We start from the raw sequence: 20,470 nt of genomic DNA on the forward strand, positions 1-20,470 counted from the left end.
TTCTGCAAATAGGAGAGCGCAAGCCATTTCAGTTTCTAAGACATCTAACTTGGGGGGGGGGACCGAAATTATCTGAAGACCTATTACTGACAACGTACAGACTTAGTATTGCCGTTCAAACAAATGCTTCCCTTTACTTATTACCAGACCTGGCAGACGCAGTTAAAGATATCACACCGGCCACTCCACCGGCCAATCCACCTGGCTCAGCCATTTTGGAAATGGAAAACAAAATTGTTGAATTAAGGAACTCATGCAACCGTTCCGGAGTCAAGGAACGTCAGCGTAGTAAATCCACTCGACGACATTCATCGTCTTGTTATCAAAAGTTTCCCTTTTGCTGGTTCCACGCCAAATTTGGTATAAATGCTTCTAGATGCGATAAACCAACTTGCCGGGCAGTCAGTAATGGCGACAGACGATTGACCCAGTTCTTCAGGTCGCCTGTTTGTGACTTGTAGCAAATTCTGCATTTTGCCCTGCAGCCAGCTTCCAAAGGCCCGCAACCGATACTAGAAAGAACCGAAAAAGTATTTAAACTCACGATGAAAGCCCGTGACGGTAACGATTGACCGCCTGAAGCCAATATATATTAGAAGATGGAAATCGTCCTAGAGAACCTGCTGGCTGAAATAAGGTTGACGCTGTGAACGACAATAGAAAGGTTATCCGAAATCGTTCCGGCCGAAGCACTCGCCCACTGGAAGGGAGCCATGTGGCGAGCACTGACTGATGCGCGCACCGTTGCGCTGGCCTCTCTGTCGTTGCTCAGTCATGTCAATTAATGAATTACCTATTCAGAACTTTCTATCTTAAATCGTTGTATTTAATATGTTAATAATGTTAGTTAATTTTTCGTAGGTGGAGTTAGGTATTATTTAATGGCCGAATGTTGTTGTATTACAATAATAAAAAAAAGTATGGAGGTATCCTTAGAACAGGTAAAGTAAAATTTAAAAAATGTTGTATACATGTAAAACATCGAACAAAGCTTACCGTCTTGCAAAAACGAAAATTTCATCTTTGTTTTCTCTGAGATTCTTTAAATAGTTTGAGCAAACTCCATAATGAACTGGACCTGTACCATCTGAAATATGACAAGAAATTATTTAATAAATTCTATCAGCTGATATTATTATAGTAGTTTAAGTGCTATTGTTGTCGGTTAATAAGGACTTACTTCGAACTTTGTAAAACACGATAGCCACAGTGAGATGGACATGTTTCGGGTGCGCCAGGGGTGACGAGGAAATAGAATAGAATCTTGGTTGCAAGGCAGGGAGAAGCGCTGCTAAAAGTGAACCCTGTGGCTTGCACGATGGAAACTCCTCCAAAACTTCTCCTAGATGAGGCACATGGAAATGCTTCCATTCGTCATATTTCTCAGAGTCCTGAAAAATAAAAGGATTTAATTTAAACGAGAAATAAAGAAACACAATTTGAACAAAAAATTGGTTTTTATCGTCTATTGCAAACCCAGAGAGACAGCGTTTTTGGCGGCTGAATAGAGCCATGCAAGACTAACACAGGCCCGCCAAGAGATAGTTGCGTAGGATGGCACTGAAAATGTTTCCTCGTTGGGTTTCATTTCTGTTGTGCAGAGTGCGAGAGATCAAACTATCAAAAGTATTGCGACTTTCCACAACACGATTGTGCCTTTCCATTCGCTGATCTGCGAGTCTCTCCCACTACTCCCAGTCCTAATTTAAAATGTCTTACCTGAATTAGCTCATTTATTCTCAAAATATCTTTTTCATCAGTACAAGCTTTAGCTAAGTACTTCAGAACAGTTGTTGAAGGTGGAGTTGTTATGTCTAGAAATCGAGTAAACATATCTCTGATAGACAGTGCTGGTATACGTTCATGTTTCTCCCACGTCTTTGACGAACCTATAAAATGCATCTTGATTAGTGAAAAATAAGTATAAATCTTATTTTAATATGTATCTTTATCGAGTTAACGTGCGGTCTTACCAAGAGGTGAAAGGGTTTCTTTCATAACTTGTAGTTGTACAGGAACGTCGAAATCTGTTTCTTTAAGTCTTTTCAACACTGAGTTTACAACTTCTTCACGATTGCAAGGCAGAACACCAAGATGATCTCCTGGGTCGTATTTGATTTCATCCTGTAAAGATCAGAAAATGATATTATTTATAGAAATACTTTTGTCTAATTTTAATTGATCTACTTATAAAGTGAATGGACGTACTCTTGGTTGCATATCTACAAATATAGTTTCTCGGTCTTCAGTGTGATCGCCTAGTCGTTTAACTTTCTTGACCATACTAGGAATGATTTGCCTCTTGTAGGTACTCTCCAGGGCCTGTTTCAAAGGCACTTCAGTAGACGGTTTTCCAAATCTGACGGTTTCTTCCGTTAGCGGCAGCTTTGAGATTGCGTTTCTGGCATCCATTAGCATGTTTTCTTCGACGCAGAATGTCTCGGCAGCAACCTATAATATGTTTTTAGAAAAAAATATAACAAGGAAGCTATATGAGTTGGGATTGTCAAAACATCATGGGTCATTAAATTTCATTACTTGAAACATTATTATCTTTTTTTTTTCTTTTTATATACAAAAAGTTATACCTGGAAGATTTTAGAAGACCAAGCGCGGAATTCTTGTTCTTGGGCAAACATTTCATCACCGGTAGCAAGTTCCAAGATCCTTTCTCCTCCCAAATCTCCCAAAACTCTGTCGACAGTTTTGCCAAAGTTTGCAAACTTGGGATATGCGCTGGATCCCAGACCAAACACCGCAAAACTGACATTGCTCAATGGGCCAAGGTGCTCGATAGAAGATTCTCCGGTAGTACCTGTATGCAAAAATGGAAAAATTAAAAAGTAATCCGTGCAGTTGAAGTAACACTTTCAGTAAAGGCTTTTTTGCTGTAAGAACTCTGTAAATAACACTTATTTAAGTGTAAGTGTAAAAATAAAATAAGTGTAAGTGTAAAATGATAACTAATTTTATTTTTAAATTTTACTGTACACATCTCTGACATACCTACTTATACTAATTATTATTGTTTATTTAATACTAAGTACTATGAATGTATGAAACCATGACAATGTATAATCAATACAAATAAAAAATATGAATATGAATATAAAAATATTCGTACTCAAATAATATTTCGTTTTTATACATTAATGATAGACGACGAAATGGAGCTGTGGTATTGTCGGTAACTGGTTGAATGTTCGCGAGTGGAAGAAGTAATCAGTAATTATTTAAATTTTAACTTCTGATTAGCAGAAACGTCTGCAATCGATGATCGATGTAATTATCTATTTTGCTTTCTAAAAACTATACTTACTTCTGTTGGATTCCACGCGCGAAAGAGGCACTTTGAATGGTGGAGGTGACATAACGCTGTTAGTTCTCATTAGAGATTTTGGTGTTGGTGTCCTGAAACTGCACAAAAAAAATTAGAATGTATGGATCAGATCCCCGTAGCCTATAGACGCCTATAAACAATTACCAATGTGTTGATTACATTAACACTGCGCACCTTTATTTACTTATTTAAACTTTATTGCACATTACAAAAAAGTACAAATGGACGACTTAATGCCAGATGGCATTCTCTACCAGTCAACCAAGGGCTAAACCGAAAGATCAAGTTGGTGCAGGTGAGCTTTTTGGCTGAAGTTAATTTCTTAGAGAAATTGATTGTATTTGACCAAAAAACTCTTCCCTTAAAGTTAACGGAATTCAATAAAAACATGGTGTATAAGGTGGAGTTTTCCAGTTGTGCTCTGTTCTAAATGTATTTAATATTGGGCCATTTATTTTAAAACATTATACGAATATTTACCCTGGGCTTGGAGCACCTTGAGAGCCGTCTGAATGATGTAGCTCATTTTCCATGTTTTGCATTTGGAAAAGATGATCTATGAAATCCTGTAAAATAGATGATAAACGTTTAATTCTTATTAAATGGTTTTTAAAACTACTTGTTTATACTGCATTCATTTTTTTTTATGGGATAGGAGGCAAACGAGCAGACAGGTCGCCTGATGGTAAGCGATCACCGCCGCCCATGGACACCCGAAACACCAGAGGTAAATATAAGGTAATTTTTTTGTAAATATCATATCATTTCCATATAAAATGAAAAGTATGACTTGAATAAATTTATTACTTTCACTTAAAGCAAATGAGTCAACTTACTCAAGTTAGTTAAGTTCCATATGCCATGACACATGCACCGTTTTGAACCTGAGTTGCTCAACTCTTCCCTTCCCTTCTTACTCATCATTATTCGCTTGCTCTTATTCCATTTAATATCTGGGCGACCGAGCTTCGCTCGGTTCTATTTTAATATATCACGTCTTTAGATAAAAAAAAAACTCTTATAAATACAAAAACAAAAAAAAGACAAAAAACAAAAATTTAATTTCTGACCGGGATTCGAAACCCTGACACCTACGATCTATCTGCGTACATTAGACCGACCTCGTGCGACTGAGCTAAGCGGAATCGATGCGCGCGCGGCGAAATTAAGGACCATATTTTACGTTTACAAATGCGAAAGAAAAACTCATGAAAACTCGAAAATTCGCGTTTTCCGGGATCTAAGGCTACGCTAGATCGATTTTTCACCCCCGAAAACCCCCACAAAACAAATTTCAGCGAAATCGTTAGAGCGGTTTCCGAGATCGTCGGTATATATAAATAAATAAATAAATAAATAAATAAATATACAAGAATTGCTCGTTTAATAGTATAAGATTTGGCGTCGGCGCAGCATGTCATTCTCTTCCATACGACGACGACCGGTCTGGCGCAGTCGGTAGTGACCCTGCCTGCTCCGCCGTGGTCTCGGGATCGAATCCCGGTAAGGGCATTTATGTGATGAGCACAGATATTTGTTCCCGAGTCATGGATGTTTTCTATGTATATATAAGTATTTATATATTATACATATATCGTTGTCTGAGTACCCACAACACAAGCCTTCTTGAGCTTACCGTGGGCCTCAGTCAATCTGTGTTAGAATGTCCTATAAAAAAATATCTCTATCGCCTGTCATCTCATTATCCACTTGCTTTCGAATCATATCATCTTTCACATAGTCCATAAATAAAAAATAAAATAAAATAAAAAGTCATTTATTGTCGCAAATAATTTTAAGGTACAATTACTTAAGTATTTATTTCTATCATGCAACTAAGAGTAAGCTACGCTATGATACAGTACAATCATGTCTTGTTCTATATTAGCTATGATCACAACTTTGAGGACTAAAATAACTAAGTAACTACCAATAGTTAAATACTAGGTGCGACAATAGGCTCGAGACTCAGCTTGTGCCGCGAGTCTAGTGACTGCACAGCGCTGTTTTTCAGCCCGTACCTATTTCTTTGAGTGTATGAAAAAAAAAGAATTGCTAGCTATCAGGGGTATAATGACTTCTAACCCGCGTTAACATTTGAATAGCTGCTCACAGGAGTTAAAATAACAATTTATAATAAGTACTAATAGCAATTTAATTTTTAAATTTTTGCCCATAAAGTTTTACATTGTGTGAATAGTACTAGTATTAGTATTAACCCTTAAATGCATGATTCTTCTTTTAATGAGAAATTAATGTATGTGATAGACAATGTTTTTTTAATCCCATCCATCTTTTCTAATACCCCTTTTTACTAGACCCACGGAATTAGAATTATGATAGCATGTATACCTATGTCGATTTCATTAAAAAAAAGGCTAGCGGGATATTATTCAATTTGACATAGATTTTACTAAAAGTATAGTATATGTCATACCTGGCCATTCGCAGGAGGCTCTCCATTGCCAAATGTTGAGGTCACTATCAAAATAAGTGTTTCATGTTCAATGGAGAACATGTCATACTCATCCATTGCGAAGACCTAAAAAAAAAAACGAATTATATGAGCGGTTCACGATCTATTTTGTTTTTATTGCATAGGTTTGGGTTTAGTTGAAATTGAGTTTTTTTTGTATTGTAGGTATTTAATTTGCTATTTAAAATGAATAAATGTGAGTGTGCACGGGAAAACGTCCCACTTTGTCGATTGCTATAAAGCCGCTTTGTCAGTTTATTCCATCGATCTAACGATGGTTTATTCATATAAAGATACAAGTAAATCTCGCCTTAATACATAGTAACCGACAAAGTGGGACGTTTTACTAAACACACTCACAAATGATCATGGCCCTATGAGGAGTTCCTTAGTAACATAGTTCAAATTGTTTTGAATTATCTAATTCTTAAAATGAGACCATGTCATCAAAAAAATGTCGAGACCTTATATTTATTGAACTTTTTACTGTCGTAGTCCGATATATACATATAAAACACGATAGTGTGTTTTCTGATTTTGCCGAAGACATAAATAAGATAACTCTTCGTATAACTTCGTAACGGTGGCGGCACGAGTACGCTCGTAGAAAATTTCTAAGCGGTTAAAAGGTTCATAGTTTTTAGCTCTTTAGTATTCAGTTTACCTTAAGTGCACCTTGAGTTAGTTGTAAGTAATGTCATCTTCAGAATAAGGCTTCCGAACAGACAATTCCACGAGTCGATGTTACCTATTTATAATTTCAAGCCTCGTTCACGGAGAACTAATCAATTTGCAACAGTTTGCAAATTAGCGCCAACTCACCTGAGCGTTAAAAGCGTGTCCAAACATGGTCCCCAATTCTTTGGCATACTGTTCAGATTTGCCTGTCTCTGTGGCATAGAGGATGGTGACCTTGACGCGACGAGACAGCGCGGTGGTGAACAGTTTGGAGGTGAACTTGACGGCTCGTGCTATTTGCTTGAAGTGGAATTTTCTATGAGGCTTTTCGCCTGATTTTTCCCAATTGTATTTCTTCCACGCATCAATCTAGAAATTAAAAAAAAACCAGATTCATCTCCAATACCCAAAGGTTGTCTGGAAGAGATCGCTCTTAAGCGATAAGACCCTGTTGTTACCTCTGTTTAATTGTTTCTTGTGCATTACTTGTAAACTATGTGAGGTGTGCAATAAAGAGTATTGTATTGTTATGCATTAATGTAAATGACGGTTAAAAAACCTGACACCCAAAGGGATAGGCAGAGCACATAAAACTACTCAAAAATTTCAGCGCCACTCTTGGCAAATAAGGGATTAAATGAAAACGAAACTGTGACATTGCAGTGGCAGGTTGCCAGCGTCTCGCCCACGCCACAATTTAACCCATACCCAACAGTTGACTTTTACGAGACCCACGAGAAGAAAGAGGTGGTGAAATTCTTAACCCGAAGTAAACAATATTTAATTCGCATTGAAAAAGGGCCATCTTACCTGATACTCATAAGACGGTTTCATGTAATAATTAGCCATTTCTTGATGATAAACTTGTGTTAGAGATGATGACATTGGCGGAACAATCCAAACCCAGTCAGCTGGACAACCTCCCCTGAAAATACAAACAATTATATAATACTAGCTCTTGCCCGCGGCTTTGCTCAGGTTAGAAAGAGACAAAAAGTAGCCTATGTCACTCTCCATCACTTCAACTATCTCCATTTCAAAAATCACGACAATTCGTAGCTCCGTTTTGCCGTGAAAGACAGACAAACAAACAGACACACACACTTTCCCATTTATAATATTAGTATGGACTAGCCTTTTCCCGCGGCTTCGCCCGCGTTGTAATCTATTTTTTCATATAAACTGTGGACCCCCATTTCACCGCCTTAGGAGGTGATCCTTTCTTAGTGCTCCTCTACACCTTTTAGGCACTGGTCCCACCGCAAGCTAGTAAACTATGAGCTATCGGCTATAAAAACGAACAAGAGATAATCACTCTCGTGTAAATAAAAGAGACACGGCGATGTTTATAGTTACTCGCCCAGCGGTGAGCTATCAATATCGCCGTGTCTCTTTTATTTTCACGGCAGTGCTTATCGTTTGTTCGTTTTTATAACCGATAGCTCATAGCTTACTAGCTCGCGGTGGGACCAGTGCCTTAAGGAATCTACGTGCCAAATTTGGAATCTCTAGGACCAGCGGTTTCGGCTGTGCGTTGATATGTCAGTCAGTCAGTCAGGTTCTTCTTTTATATATTTAGATATACCTTAACAAAATTCGGAAATGTCATGCTTTCCTTACTGAAATATAAAGTACAGCGATACGCAGCAAATACGGCGATTTTCTAAGACGAGTAAACTCTGACCACATTAACTTATACTCTGTACCTACTTAAAAAGGTATTAAAAAAACGTAAACATATAATTTGTACTTTTTCGGGTAGTTACAACATTTCTTGGTTAACCAACTAAATACAAGCCCAAGCGCAACCTGTTTTTAACACCCGACGCAAAAACGACGGGGTGTTATAAGTTTGACATGTCTGGCTGTCTGTCTGTCTGTCTGTCTGTCTGTCTGTGTGTGGCATCGTAGCTCCCGAACGGATGAACCGATTGAGATTTAGTTTTTTTTGTTTGAAAGTGGAGATATTCGGGAGTGTTCTTAGTCATGTTTCATGAAAATCAGCCCACTATGTCGGGGGTTTTTCAAATTTTAATTTTGTGGTTAAGTTATTAGCCTCCTTATTTATACGTGTAATATTTTAATTTACCAATAGTTGCTCTAAGGAATCTCATTAAGGGTAGATTTTGTTTACATTTATTTAAATAACTGAAGATACAGACTATATCAGTAAGCATTTAAGCCGTTTAGTCTGATTTACACTAATGGCGACATCTGATCTGAGTGCTTAAAAAATAACCTACCTAGCCTTATTTTCGTTTTCCAAATGCTTCATGAACTGCTCAGAAGCAGAGTGGTGGTCCACTATGGACACGACGTCCCTGTGGAAACTGTGCAGCACGGCTTTGTTGATCTCCACCACTGCCTGGTCCTTCCAGAGAGATACAGCCGAGGTAGTCTCGAGCCCCATTTTTAGTGCTACTTTCTGAAGAATAAAAAATTTACACTAAAGTGACATATAAGCCACGATTAACGATAAACCTGCCTAGTTTAGAAGTCGATTGCTGTTCGTCGTTAGTTTTCAAAATAAATAATTTAATTTTACTACAAGCAGTTCGGTCCTACGTGGTCCTACCCAATAATTGCTATCTAAATCTCGGGTTCCCTTTATCTTGCAGAATATCGATTGTCCGAAATACATTTGGCATAGCAGCTTTCGCAGAAACATTTTTACCCGAATGATACTTTTGCATAATTGTACAAATAGCATAACTGTCATATCATATCGCATATCATTAATTTGGCAGAATTCTGGATAGCAGAATACTAATATTGTCGATTTTAATATAGCAGAATTGTATATAGTATACATTACATTTCACCGAATTAGTAATAGCATACTGCTAATATCGTCGACTTTAATTTTGCAGCATTTTATGTCGCATAATACTCATGTTTCTGACTGTAATTTTGCACCGAATAGACGTTCCGCCGAATTTATTTTGTCATGTTGCCAGAAATGTACATTAGGTTAGAACCCCCATCCAGACAAAATACTCACACGACACGGAAATCTTATATGTCACAGAGTCGGTTTAGGTGAGACGACGAGCGAAGCGAGGAGTAGCGTGTTAGGTTGACAGTGAGTAAACTAGAAAACCCTTTTAAGTGTAAAAAATAAATAAAACATAAGTGACATTATTCTGCGCATCAACATTATGCCAATTCTGCCTAAGAGAATTGTGCGAAATGACAGTATGCCAAGTCAATAGAATGCGACACAAATTTCGACAAAACAATTAATAGATTATACGACTATTATACAATTTACCATTATGCCATTGTATTACTCTGCCTTAAATAATTCTGCAAAATGACAGTATGCCAAGAAATTTACGCAAAAAGTCATTCTGCGAAAAGAGGATTCTGCCAAGCGTTGTTATGCGAAGGTAAAATATGACAAAAAAAATTATGCAAGATAATGGTAATCCCTAAATCTCCAGTAACGTTAGTCCCTCCTATAGCCCAATACTTGTCTGGTGAAATCCGGATTACTTAAAATCTTAAAATCTTATTAAATTTACATTCTTAGCTAGCTTCTGTTCTCATGATTTAAAAGCATCGAATAATAAAAGCACTTGAATTGTGAAAGAAGTGTCTGAAACCCGCACGTAGAAAGAGTCTGTTTAGCAGTGGACGCGAATACTACTGGCCTTAGCGTCTATTTCAGACTATTTATGGTGCAATGTCCGAGAAACATCGCTTTTGGTGGCTAAAACAGATCTATTCACGAAAGAGGCCGTGAGCAATAGACGCGAACATTCCGAGAAAAAAGTGTATAAAAGCATACTCACTTCCAACACATTAAGACGGTTGGCGTCACAGAAGTTGCGGCACCCGATCTCAGTGCCCATGTACCAGCCGTTGAAGGCCGTGGCAGTGAACTCGATGCCGCCACAGTCCAGTCGCATGTTGGCGACGGCGGGCAGCGCGTACCAGCGGAGGCCGAGCTCCTTGAACCAGTCGAATCTGAGAAACGATATAATAGAATGTATTTACAAATAAATGCTTTAACATCTAAATATTATGGATTCGGCTGTCATTGGCAACTCTACCAAAAAGGAGTATTACATGTCTTGTCTACTTAAATGCGGGAGGAGCTTTTACCCAGCTGTGAGGCAATATAGGCTCTTAATTAATAGGTACTCGTACATATGGATCGTGGTGCAGTAAAAAAGGTCCCGTTAATGACTCAATTTCAATTATCTATTGTAAATATTGTAATTATAGTCATTGGTGGCCTTGGTGGGCTAGTGTAATCTTGCATTGTGCCACTTCTTATACACTTTTACAAAGACTTTCCTCGCTTGAACTTTGAGTAAAAAAATTGCACGTCGAAAGAAATACAAGCATACGTATTGCTGAGATAAGTGGACTGGAAGTCCGTTCTGGGGCCCATTTCTCGAAGCTACAAGTTACAATTTACAAGCGGTAGTCAATGTCTAAAATGACAAGTTGAAAAGAGACTTACGCTTGTAACTTGTAACTTTCAGTTTTGAGAAATAGGCCCCATGTCTGATTTCGTTAACTTAACCCCTCGTATGCGGCCTGTCAATTTTAGTCTTTGAAATAGTGACCTTGACATTTAAAGCAATAGATTAAAATTCCCACGCACGGATCCGTGTCGAGGGGTTAATCGTTTTATACGTAAATTAAGATTGCCGTAATTTATCACTATTTTTAGAAGAATTTACAAAAGAGATATTAAAATGCACAGATTGTCTTCTAGAAACATGGCGAAGCATATTCTTGTGAGTGTCGTTGAACTTCAAATGTTATTCCTTGGGATATGATAGACGCAATATCTCTTTCTTTATCGTAGGTAATGTCTCACGTAGCACAGTAAACTTTAGAATAAAGATCGTAAAATTCAGTGTTTGAATGGAGACCGTGTTGAGCTTTCCAGTTAGTAGGTATGTTAGGTAGGTAGATACCTATGATTCGTATGTATTTATTTATGTAAATTATAGTAGCGTACCTGTAACTTGTTATGTTGTCTACGTTAAGTACTCGCAATACAAATGTAAAATATCTTTAAAAAAGTTCTGGGTGACCAAAACTTACAAATGTTTCAAATCAGCGGCTTAAACACATTTACCCTTAAATACATGACCTTGACAAAGATTTATTCAAATTTGAATTTTGACATGCTGTCATTAGAGTCAAAAATAGATGAATATATACATCACTATGCATTTAAGGGTTAACAGTTCAGTCGGTATGTACAGTCGACTAAAAAGAGATGTATCCCCTAATGTAATGTATGTATGTGTAAGAGATGCATGTGTCACCTTATTACAATGCAATAAGGTGAAAAAGTGATACATCTCTTTGTAGTCATAGATTTATATATTATTAAGCTAGATTGAGTTGTTAGGCCAAAAAGTGTGTCCACGTGAGAGGGTAAAGTTGGGGCTGGTGTCCCTCTCGCACTTATTGCCGCTGTCAAAATCATTTGAATGACATCACCACTGTCATTCTTTGGGGATACCAATCAATATTCAAAGTTACTACCAAATCTACTAATACCCAATTATAGGTTTTTTTTAATTGCGCTAATCTTTGGTTTTATGGCTTCATAATAATGACTTACCAATTCGTTACAAGGTATACCGTATCTTTGCCTCTATATAATACAAAAATAATTTAAGAAGTTTATAAATTTAGTTATCATATAGGTAAAAATACTACTATTATAGTAATCTCTTTAACACTGGTCACACGTGCGAGAGGGACACCAGCCCCGACTTTGACCCTCTCATGTGGACACACTTTTACTAGTCTGATAAGAACGCCTTTCTGCACCGGTGATAAAGTTCAATTTAGTATGACAAAAAAAGTGTGAGCTCAGTCCCTATTGAAAGTCCATGTTTGTAGTCGACCCTACATAGGTAAAGTTTGTATCTAAGGCACGCCAGTGGGGCACATCGGGCAATCTGCCGTGCGGTTCGCGGAAGGGTTCGAGAGTGATTCCTTGCGGGATAATGTCAGACGTCCGGTTAATGAAAGCTTGCAACTTGTCATGTTGCGTTATATTGGTATAGTTGTTAAAATAAAATTTTGATCCTCATTTATTAAATGAGATAACATTTCAGAAAAATGAGACGGGTCAGAATATATGAGTACCCCATACAAAAGCATTATCGTTTTATCAATACGATTGTATTTACGGATCCCTTTCTTTGACATAATTATCGAAAGTCACAGTGTAATGGTTGTCAGGTTATCATTAGTCATAATTCTGAAACGGTTAATTTTCAGGGTCTTCATCATCTTATGTGAAATTAAAACAACCCTGGAAAGTAACGGGTTTCTGAGAAAAACCGAAATGTGGACAAAGGATACATTATGACTTAAGACTTTATGGGAACCAATAGATACCCGTATATTTATCTATACACATAGCTGGGCACCGTTAATCAAATAGTTAACTTCGTTAATCGCTAATCCGTTACTAAAAAAGTTAACTTCGTTAATCGTTAAAGCGATACATTTCGACAAATTTAACGTAAGTTAAAGTTAATCGTTAATCCGTTAACACGTGAAAAAAATTGAACTTTTCTTTAAATATTTAGTTGCATCAGTATCCACTATAACGTATTATATTTTTGTAAAAGGCCGAAGTACAGCTAGCCTATTGAACTCTAGGCTGCACGTGGAAGGCAGTGATCGCCTGAGCTAACTGCCAAGAGCTGTGTCAGGAGAGATGCTGGCGGTGACGGGACTGTTGTGGCACTTTGGGCGGTAGAGGCTAGGGAAGCGAATGTGGTCGTAAATAGGGCTCGAATTTGTACACTACAACAGTCGCCATGGTAAAGCTTAGGATTCACCGAATCAAAGTTAGTAAAAGCAAATCCACATGAAGAATACTTTTTTAGGTAATATTTCGGACTTTTAGTAATCGACATCGGTAAAACCTAGGATTTACCGGCAAATCATAGGATTTGCCGTACTTCGGGCTTTTATAGTAGCGTTCAGAACGTGTTTTTCGCAGCGCAGATGGCGCCTGTGCCCTACTAGATTAACGATTAACGGACTCGGAGAAATTTAACGGAAGTTAACGAGTCCGTTAACATTTTTTCAAGTTAACTTAAAAGTTAATCCGTTAATCGAAATGTTAACTTCGTTAATTAACGATTAACGGATTAACGAGTTAATGCCCAGCTATGTCTATACATAAGTGTATATCGTCGCCTAGTGACCTTAGTTTAAGATATGGTATATGTAATATGTACTCCAATTTGTATTTATTTATACATATGTGCATATAGCCATACAAATACATATACCTACAATTAAAGATGTAACACGCATACTTCTAAATACTGTAGGTAAAGATTTGTTTACAGTATGATACCTACGCTATGATACGCGAAATTCCTGTAAAAAACAACATCTACAAAATTAGTTCTTGATTCATTATTCTAACGCCAATTTTAATTAGCTAGTTTGTTTACGTACGCGTATCCCGTGTGTCATCACGTCGTCATTGCGCCTACGTTTGACATCAATACGTAATGGCTTACACATCAACCATACCATACCATCAGATATATCGGAACAAAATATCTAGGTGCCCAAAATATCTAAACACGTGCCTTGACAATTACAGCGGATCTAGCCAAAATGTCAATCGTTGGCGCTAGACGCCGATCGAAACCACCGAAACGCAGCTGGCTCTGTCGCGCTAATACGGCACAGCGACCAACGTAGCGTGTTTAGATAATTGTGAGGGCTTTGACCGATCCGATATATCTTATGGATTATAGGTATTGACTGTAGAACAATGACGTTTCCCTTTGCCATCATTGATCCATAAAATATTACTTATTACTTCTCGGTAGTGTGATATTATATTACACTATGAATATCTTCCTACACAGCAGCAAATTATCATTTAATATTTCTGTCTTATTAGTTGGAAAAATTAGGTAACAAGTTGGTAATTACCTATTACTGTTTAAAATATGGGTGGGTAGGGTCATTATTTCAATGCATGAAACTGTGTTCAGACTTGATGTACAGAAAAGTATACGTATTAAATGATATATTATTAACTTTACGTGTTTATTTTGTTAATACTATTATTGTCCAATAATGTTTTTTAGAATATTGTAAGATATTTTTCTGAAATTTCCGATTTACGTAATAAACATCACGCTACGTGGTCAGTTCGGATGAGACATCGTCTACTGCTCACTACTGTTAAAAATACATATTTAGCAAAAACGCAATGTTAACTGTATATACTTATGTGGATACTTCCTGTTCTTCCTGTTGGCTATATATAAAACAAAAGCACAAAAAATACAGCAATGATGAATATCAATATTGACATGATTTAATTTGTTCCTAAAACCATCATCACTTTCGTGGTCACTCATATTTAGTAATATTTTTGGCAAAAAAACTGGTCACATCGAAGTATTTATACGTTTTTTAAATATTAGCAACACCGATACTCTGCGTCAAAAATTTGGTAAATAGTTGGACACCGATGACGGACATCATTTATGAGTAATAAAATAATATTGTATCTTGTCAAGTCTGTGTCAAAGATCGTGCGTCACTTTTGTTGACTTAAGTTTAGGTAAGTGTTTAATTATTAAATTATATTAATATGCTTAATTCATGCTTTCTGGGGTTAATTTACACGTCGATCATGTAATTCCGTTATAACTTAAAAACTATTCAGTATAAATCCGTTAAAACAGACTATCGTCACTTTCGTGGTCGTCACTTTCGTGATCCGTCACTTTCGTGGTCAAAAGTCACTTTCGTGGTCTGACACGAAAGTGACTTTTGACCACGAAAATGATGCATCGGGAGATGAATTTGTTAAATTTAATTATTTAATTAAAGTTCTTTGTAAGTTATATGCTTCTAATACTTTGATATGTGTGACACCTATATGTAGAAATAGTACGAAGTGGTAAATATTAGTATTTTGGTGATTTAATTTATAAAATAAGTTTTACAGTTCAATTATGCCAAAATGTCTGAAAAAATTTAAACGGATGCCAATGTCATTCATAGCAGAAGTAAGGTAGTTAGCCAGAGAAAGATATTAAATAAGAAAAGGAAATGGATTATTATTAAAAAAAAATACCGTTTAAATACCATAGCTGTGTTCACGAGAAGATAATTATTTCTCGTGAACAAAGCTATGCGAAAAAACTGGAGGGATCGAGCTAAACGTTACAGGGATAGAGTAAAGCAAAACAAGGCAAATATACTAAAAGAATTATTAGAGAAGAAAGTTCAAGTGAAATATCAACATAACCCGTCCCCTTCGCGCACGTCTGCGGGTAAGAAAGCGACTCTTAAAAATCGCAGAAAATTAAAACACGATTATGTCGATTATTTAGGAAGAAAGGTGCAAATATTAGACACTAGATTGGCAAATTTAAATGACAGATAAGAGAAAAAAAAACAATATAAAAGAGCAAAGAAAAGCTTGAAAAAGGAAATAATATGAAGATCAAAACAAGGTTCCAAGGAAAAACGAAATCGATTAGTAAACTTAGATTAAAGAAGACATAGTTAAGTTTTATTTAGAAGACATCGATATCTGTAGATATCTGCTGGCAAAAAAGAGACGATAGCAAAAAATAAGCTTATTAAACAAATACACCGTAAAGTTTTGGAACAATGCGATCACAGGAAAACGTTTACTCGGAAAAACCTTATTCGAAAATCATCTAAGTGACAATTCAACAGAAAGTCTGGATGTTTGATATGAAAGTGTACAACATACATACTATACCGATCTAAAAATAATAGGTATCACATTTAAAACAATATTTGTTTCAATTACAGTGATTAAATTCAGACGTTAAGGCGTAGACTAAATTGGGTAACTAAAGTGATGATTTGAATTCGTCACTTTCGTGAGCAAGTTATTTTTATTTTTTTTAATGAACGTGCAATGTTTATGTCAAGTTCATTGCTACCTGACTGATTGCAATCGATGGTTCCTAAATCAGGTAGGTGTAATTTATGTTGGTTGTGACTGACAAATGATTCACAGTTATTTACTTCTGTTTCATATTAAAAATTACGATTAAACAAATAAACAATAAAATAGTTATAAAGGGCATATTTTTTCCTGTACAGTTTCCATAGGCTGGTGTCTAGTTATGTTATGTAGGTAGGTAGTATAGTTTTTGATACTATATGCATTTAAGGGTTTATTTAAATATGGGGATATGCACGAAGCGCTTTGCTTCTTCTTTTCTTATGTGCACTACCAAGGAGAGGAATTCCTTGGCGGCAGCTATATTTCCGAGCTCATATAACCCGGAAACCTTCAAATCTAGGATGAATAGGCATCTTCTGGGCGAGCTCACTCCATCGTAGGCCACGTCTTTGCCTTTGGCTAGTCTGTGGCCAAGAGTAAGCTCATTTATAATTCTAAAAAAAAGTACGTTCTTGTACTTACTCAGGATGTTCCATATGGACTTCCAATACAATATCTCGGGGTATGTCGAAAAACTCTGGCTCCTTGCCGTCAGCCTGCAGAACCAGCGGCAGAACGTCCCACATCGTGTACGGCGGCTTCCATCCCAGCTTTATGCAGATCTAGATAAATAAAAAAAAAAAAACATTCAGTCGAATTGAGAACCTCCTCCTTTTTTGAAGTCGGTTAAAAAATGTGTTTCATCAACACTTTTATAAAATTAGAAACTGAAATATGGATATCATACAATAAACAAAAAGTGACTATTTTGGCCGGTTCCAAAATTGCCATAAGGTACAGCGGGGCAAATCTCGACTGGGGGCAATTGTAACTGATCCATTTTTTCCATTATTACACTATGATGTTGAGTTCTACACGTATCCACTGAACACGACTACCATTATATATAACCGGTGGACACTATATTTAATAATGCAAACATTGTAAAACATGGAAAAAATGGACCAGTTACTTTGGCCCCCCAGTCGAGATTTGCCCCGCTGTACCTAATTCATGGAATGTTTTAGGCACTTTGTTTTTCAGTGAAAAAAAGTGCGATATAAATAATGAAGGTATAAACGGTCTAATTATATAATACTGTTAAAAGTTCATAATATCAAATATCATGGGAACTACTGATAACCATGCACGTGAAATGCACACTAAAATCACTGGTCAGACGATGCAAAGCCGACAAAATGAAAATCCCTATTTCGGTTCATTTCCTAATTCCGAACCACATCGGCTAGGAAATGACCACGTCGATTAGATCACATCCGTGAATTTGACTCGTCTACAGCCGCATCTAATCGACCTATCATTTGCCGGCTCTTCTTTTATCCTGGTTAACAATGTATGTATCTAGCCTACATTTTTTAGTAGTCTATTATACCTATTTAAAAGATCTGCCTGTCGGATTCACAGATAAATGAGACAAACAATGTATTCCTGTAACATGTAGCATTCTTCATCAAATATGTTTAATTGTTCATCGTTTTGTTTTTTATGAAGTACTAGCTTTTGCCCGCGGCTTCGCTCGCGTTAGAGGGAGGAGGAAAAAGTAGCTTATGTCACTCTCCATCCTTTCAACTATCTCCACTTAAAAAATCATGTCAATTCGCCGCTCCGTTTTGCCGTGAAAGACGGAAAAACAAACAGACACACACACTTTCCCATTTATAATATTAGTATGGATTTAAAATAATATTGATGTACTGATTAAGCTGTTTTATTTTTCTGCCAGAAAAGTTTGTAACTACCTATATTTTTCATGTTCGAGTGTTGGTATTATGTCATCGAAAAATTTGCTTTGTATGACATATTATATTACAATACTTACATGTGTGTACTCCGTGTGAGTCTGACCAGGGTCGCCAAAGACTGTCCCATCTTCTTGCATGTAATTCTTATAGTTGATGAGCTGTGGGCTCCATATTCTATAGTTGTCAGCCGTACGTTAAGATTTTTTTTTCATAGACATAGTCCGAGTTTTTTACTTACACATTTGTGAATTTAAATCTGCCAGAGTCGCCCAACTCGCCCAAGATAGTTCCGTCTTCTTGCACGTAGCCTGCGTAGTTGAGGAGCTGTGGGTTCCATATCCTGTAGTCATTGTGGCCGTCTGTGCGTTACGGGAATATGTTTGACAGACTTGTCCCCGAGTGTTACTTACATTTGTGAACTCGACTCTGCCAGGGTCACCCAAGACGGTTCCGTCTTCTTGAACGTACCCCGCGTAGTTGAGGAGCTGTGGGTTCCATATCCTGTAGTCATGTTTGCCGTCCGTGCGTTGCGGGAAAATTGTGATTGCCGATCTGTTGACAAATGAATTATATTTTTGATTATAATTTAAATGGCATAAAGTACGCCAGTTTTACGTCCATGTATTTGTTCGAAAGTGTCATATTTAACCCTTTATTTGGCAGGGCTAAAAAATGTTCAAATTGCTTTATCTGACAAATTTTCTGAAATGTAGGGTCAAAAATAGGTCAGTAAAAATTACTAAAAAAAATCTAATGTTTTCAGTTTTCATGAAAACCGATGTATATCACAGTATACAGTGCCAAAGTAATGAAGTGTTATGTATGTTCGGCAATGTATATTAGGATAGACAATGCCAAATATGGGTCAATAGAATTTAAATAAAAAGAAAGAAATAAATTCACTTTTTATTTCATTTGTATATCAAAAATCAAATCGCAGTATACAAAAATCAAACCATACATAGATTATTTTGTATGGAAACTAAAAAACAATTTCTAGGATTCTTCTCTTTAACAAAAATAGCCTAAAATTTAATGCAAAAAACAGTCTTCAACTTTTGGCAATATTCACAGCACCCTATGTCATTTTCAGTGAATATGAAATGTCCAACATGGTGAATCGTCTGCAGTTAAATCTTCGAACTCATCATCTTTTTCTTCAATAGAAGCTGCATGTTGAAATGGGGCTTTTGACCATGTGTAACTAAGGACAAACTTTTTCAGTCTTTTTGGCCTACAGGAAACTGCGGATCGATTTTTGAATTTCGAACGCACGAATTCGCCGTTCGAAAGTCTGTGGAAACGACGTAATGCTATTTTTGAAAAAAGGACGGCTAGTAATTGTAAAACTAGTGGTAATGACCACTCGTTTTCCATTTTATTAGTAGAATTTAAATCGCTAGTAGTGGAGATATTATTGAACGAATTTCACAAAATCGATTGGCCACGATTCAAAAATCGGCCCCCTGGTGCAATTTGTTTCTTGGCCCTTGTTTTTTTTGTTCCTCGCGTGTTGAGTTTTGACGATGTTGGCGTTGTAGTAACAGATGGCAGAGATGGTAACGAAGAAATTGATGAGATATTAAAATAGTCGGGTTCTCGTGTGGACAAAGGACAAATTTCTCGGATTATTGGGGTCAAAGGAACAATTTTCCTCTTTTACTCGTTATTATTATTACTATCACCCTCATCACCGGAGCTAGAACTACAAAGCAGGTTCAAGCGTTCGTAAGAAGAGTCAAGAGAAGACGTTGAAGAGGAAAGTTCGGGCGAAGAAAACATCCTAAGATAAGTCAAGCTCTCTTTCGTCATCAGAATTGTCACTTGTCTTAGAAGGGGCATTTTTGTTAGGAATGAGGGCTAAAAATTTAGCAGATCTTATTTAGACTACATGCTGTTGACAAGCAAAAAAATCTAAATTAAACTAATTCCATAAATTGCACAAACTTGGCAAAGTATATTACAATATACATAGAAATAAAACGTATTTCGTAGTGAAATTGGCAATGTTTATCACAGTAAACACACACCTCTTATGGTAGTTGGACGTATACTTGGCATTGTATATTGTGATATACAAACAGAATTAAACGGCCACCGACGATGCAAAAGCAATACAATCGGTATACAAATCATAGTAAACATACAAAAATATATCTATCAACCTGCTCGATCTACTTTTTAACTATATACACTGTTAAAAACATGAAAAAAAAACAGTAAAAACCTTGCGCTTCGGCGGCAGTTTCCGTCAA

The 20,470-nt window shown here is 36.7% G+C and overlaps 1 protein-coding gene across 1 annotated transcript in view; it reads right to left on the bottom strand.

Moving 5' to 3' along the window:
• Positions 1-20,470, bottom strand: part of LOC125227844 (nitric oxide synthase-like) — a 61,394-nt gene that overhangs the window by 5,701 nt on the left and 35,223 nt on the right. Inside the window, exons 5-19 of the mRNA XM_048132218.1 lie at positions 18,626-18,767; positions 16,936-17,075; positions 10,289-10,463; positions 8,738-8,919; positions 7,305-7,419; positions 6,639-6,863; positions 5,778-5,882; positions 3,821-3,906; positions 3,320-3,417; positions 2,589-2,815; positions 2,209-2,451; positions 1,974-2,124; positions 1,720-1,889; positions 1,181-1,391; positions 997-1,087 (exon numbers count right to left, since the gene is read on the bottom strand). Of these exons, the coding sequence (XP_047988175.1) occupies positions 997-1,087; positions 1,181-1,391; positions 1,720-1,889; positions 1,974-2,124; positions 2,209-2,451; positions 2,589-2,815; positions 3,320-3,417; positions 3,821-3,906; positions 5,778-5,882; positions 6,639-6,863; positions 7,305-7,419; positions 8,738-8,919; positions 10,289-10,463; positions 16,936-17,075; positions 18,626-18,767 (2,361 nt within the window). The remainder of the gene's footprint in view (positions 1-996; positions 1,088-1,180; positions 1,392-1,719; positions 1,890-1,973; positions 2,125-2,208; positions 2,452-2,588; positions 2,816-3,319; positions 3,418-3,820; positions 3,907-5,777; positions 5,883-6,638; positions 6,864-7,304; positions 7,420-8,737; positions 8,920-10,288; positions 10,464-16,935; positions 17,076-18,625; positions 18,768-20,470) is intronic.

Source organism: Leguminivora glycinivorella, chromosome 7 (assembly GCF_023078275.1).
Source record: "Leguminivora glycinivorella isolate SPB_JAAS2020 chromosome 7, LegGlyc_1.1, whole genome shotgun sequence".
Taxonomy (NCBI): domain Eukaryota; kingdom Metazoa; phylum Arthropoda; class Insecta; order Lepidoptera; family Tortricidae; genus Leguminivora; species Leguminivora glycinivorella.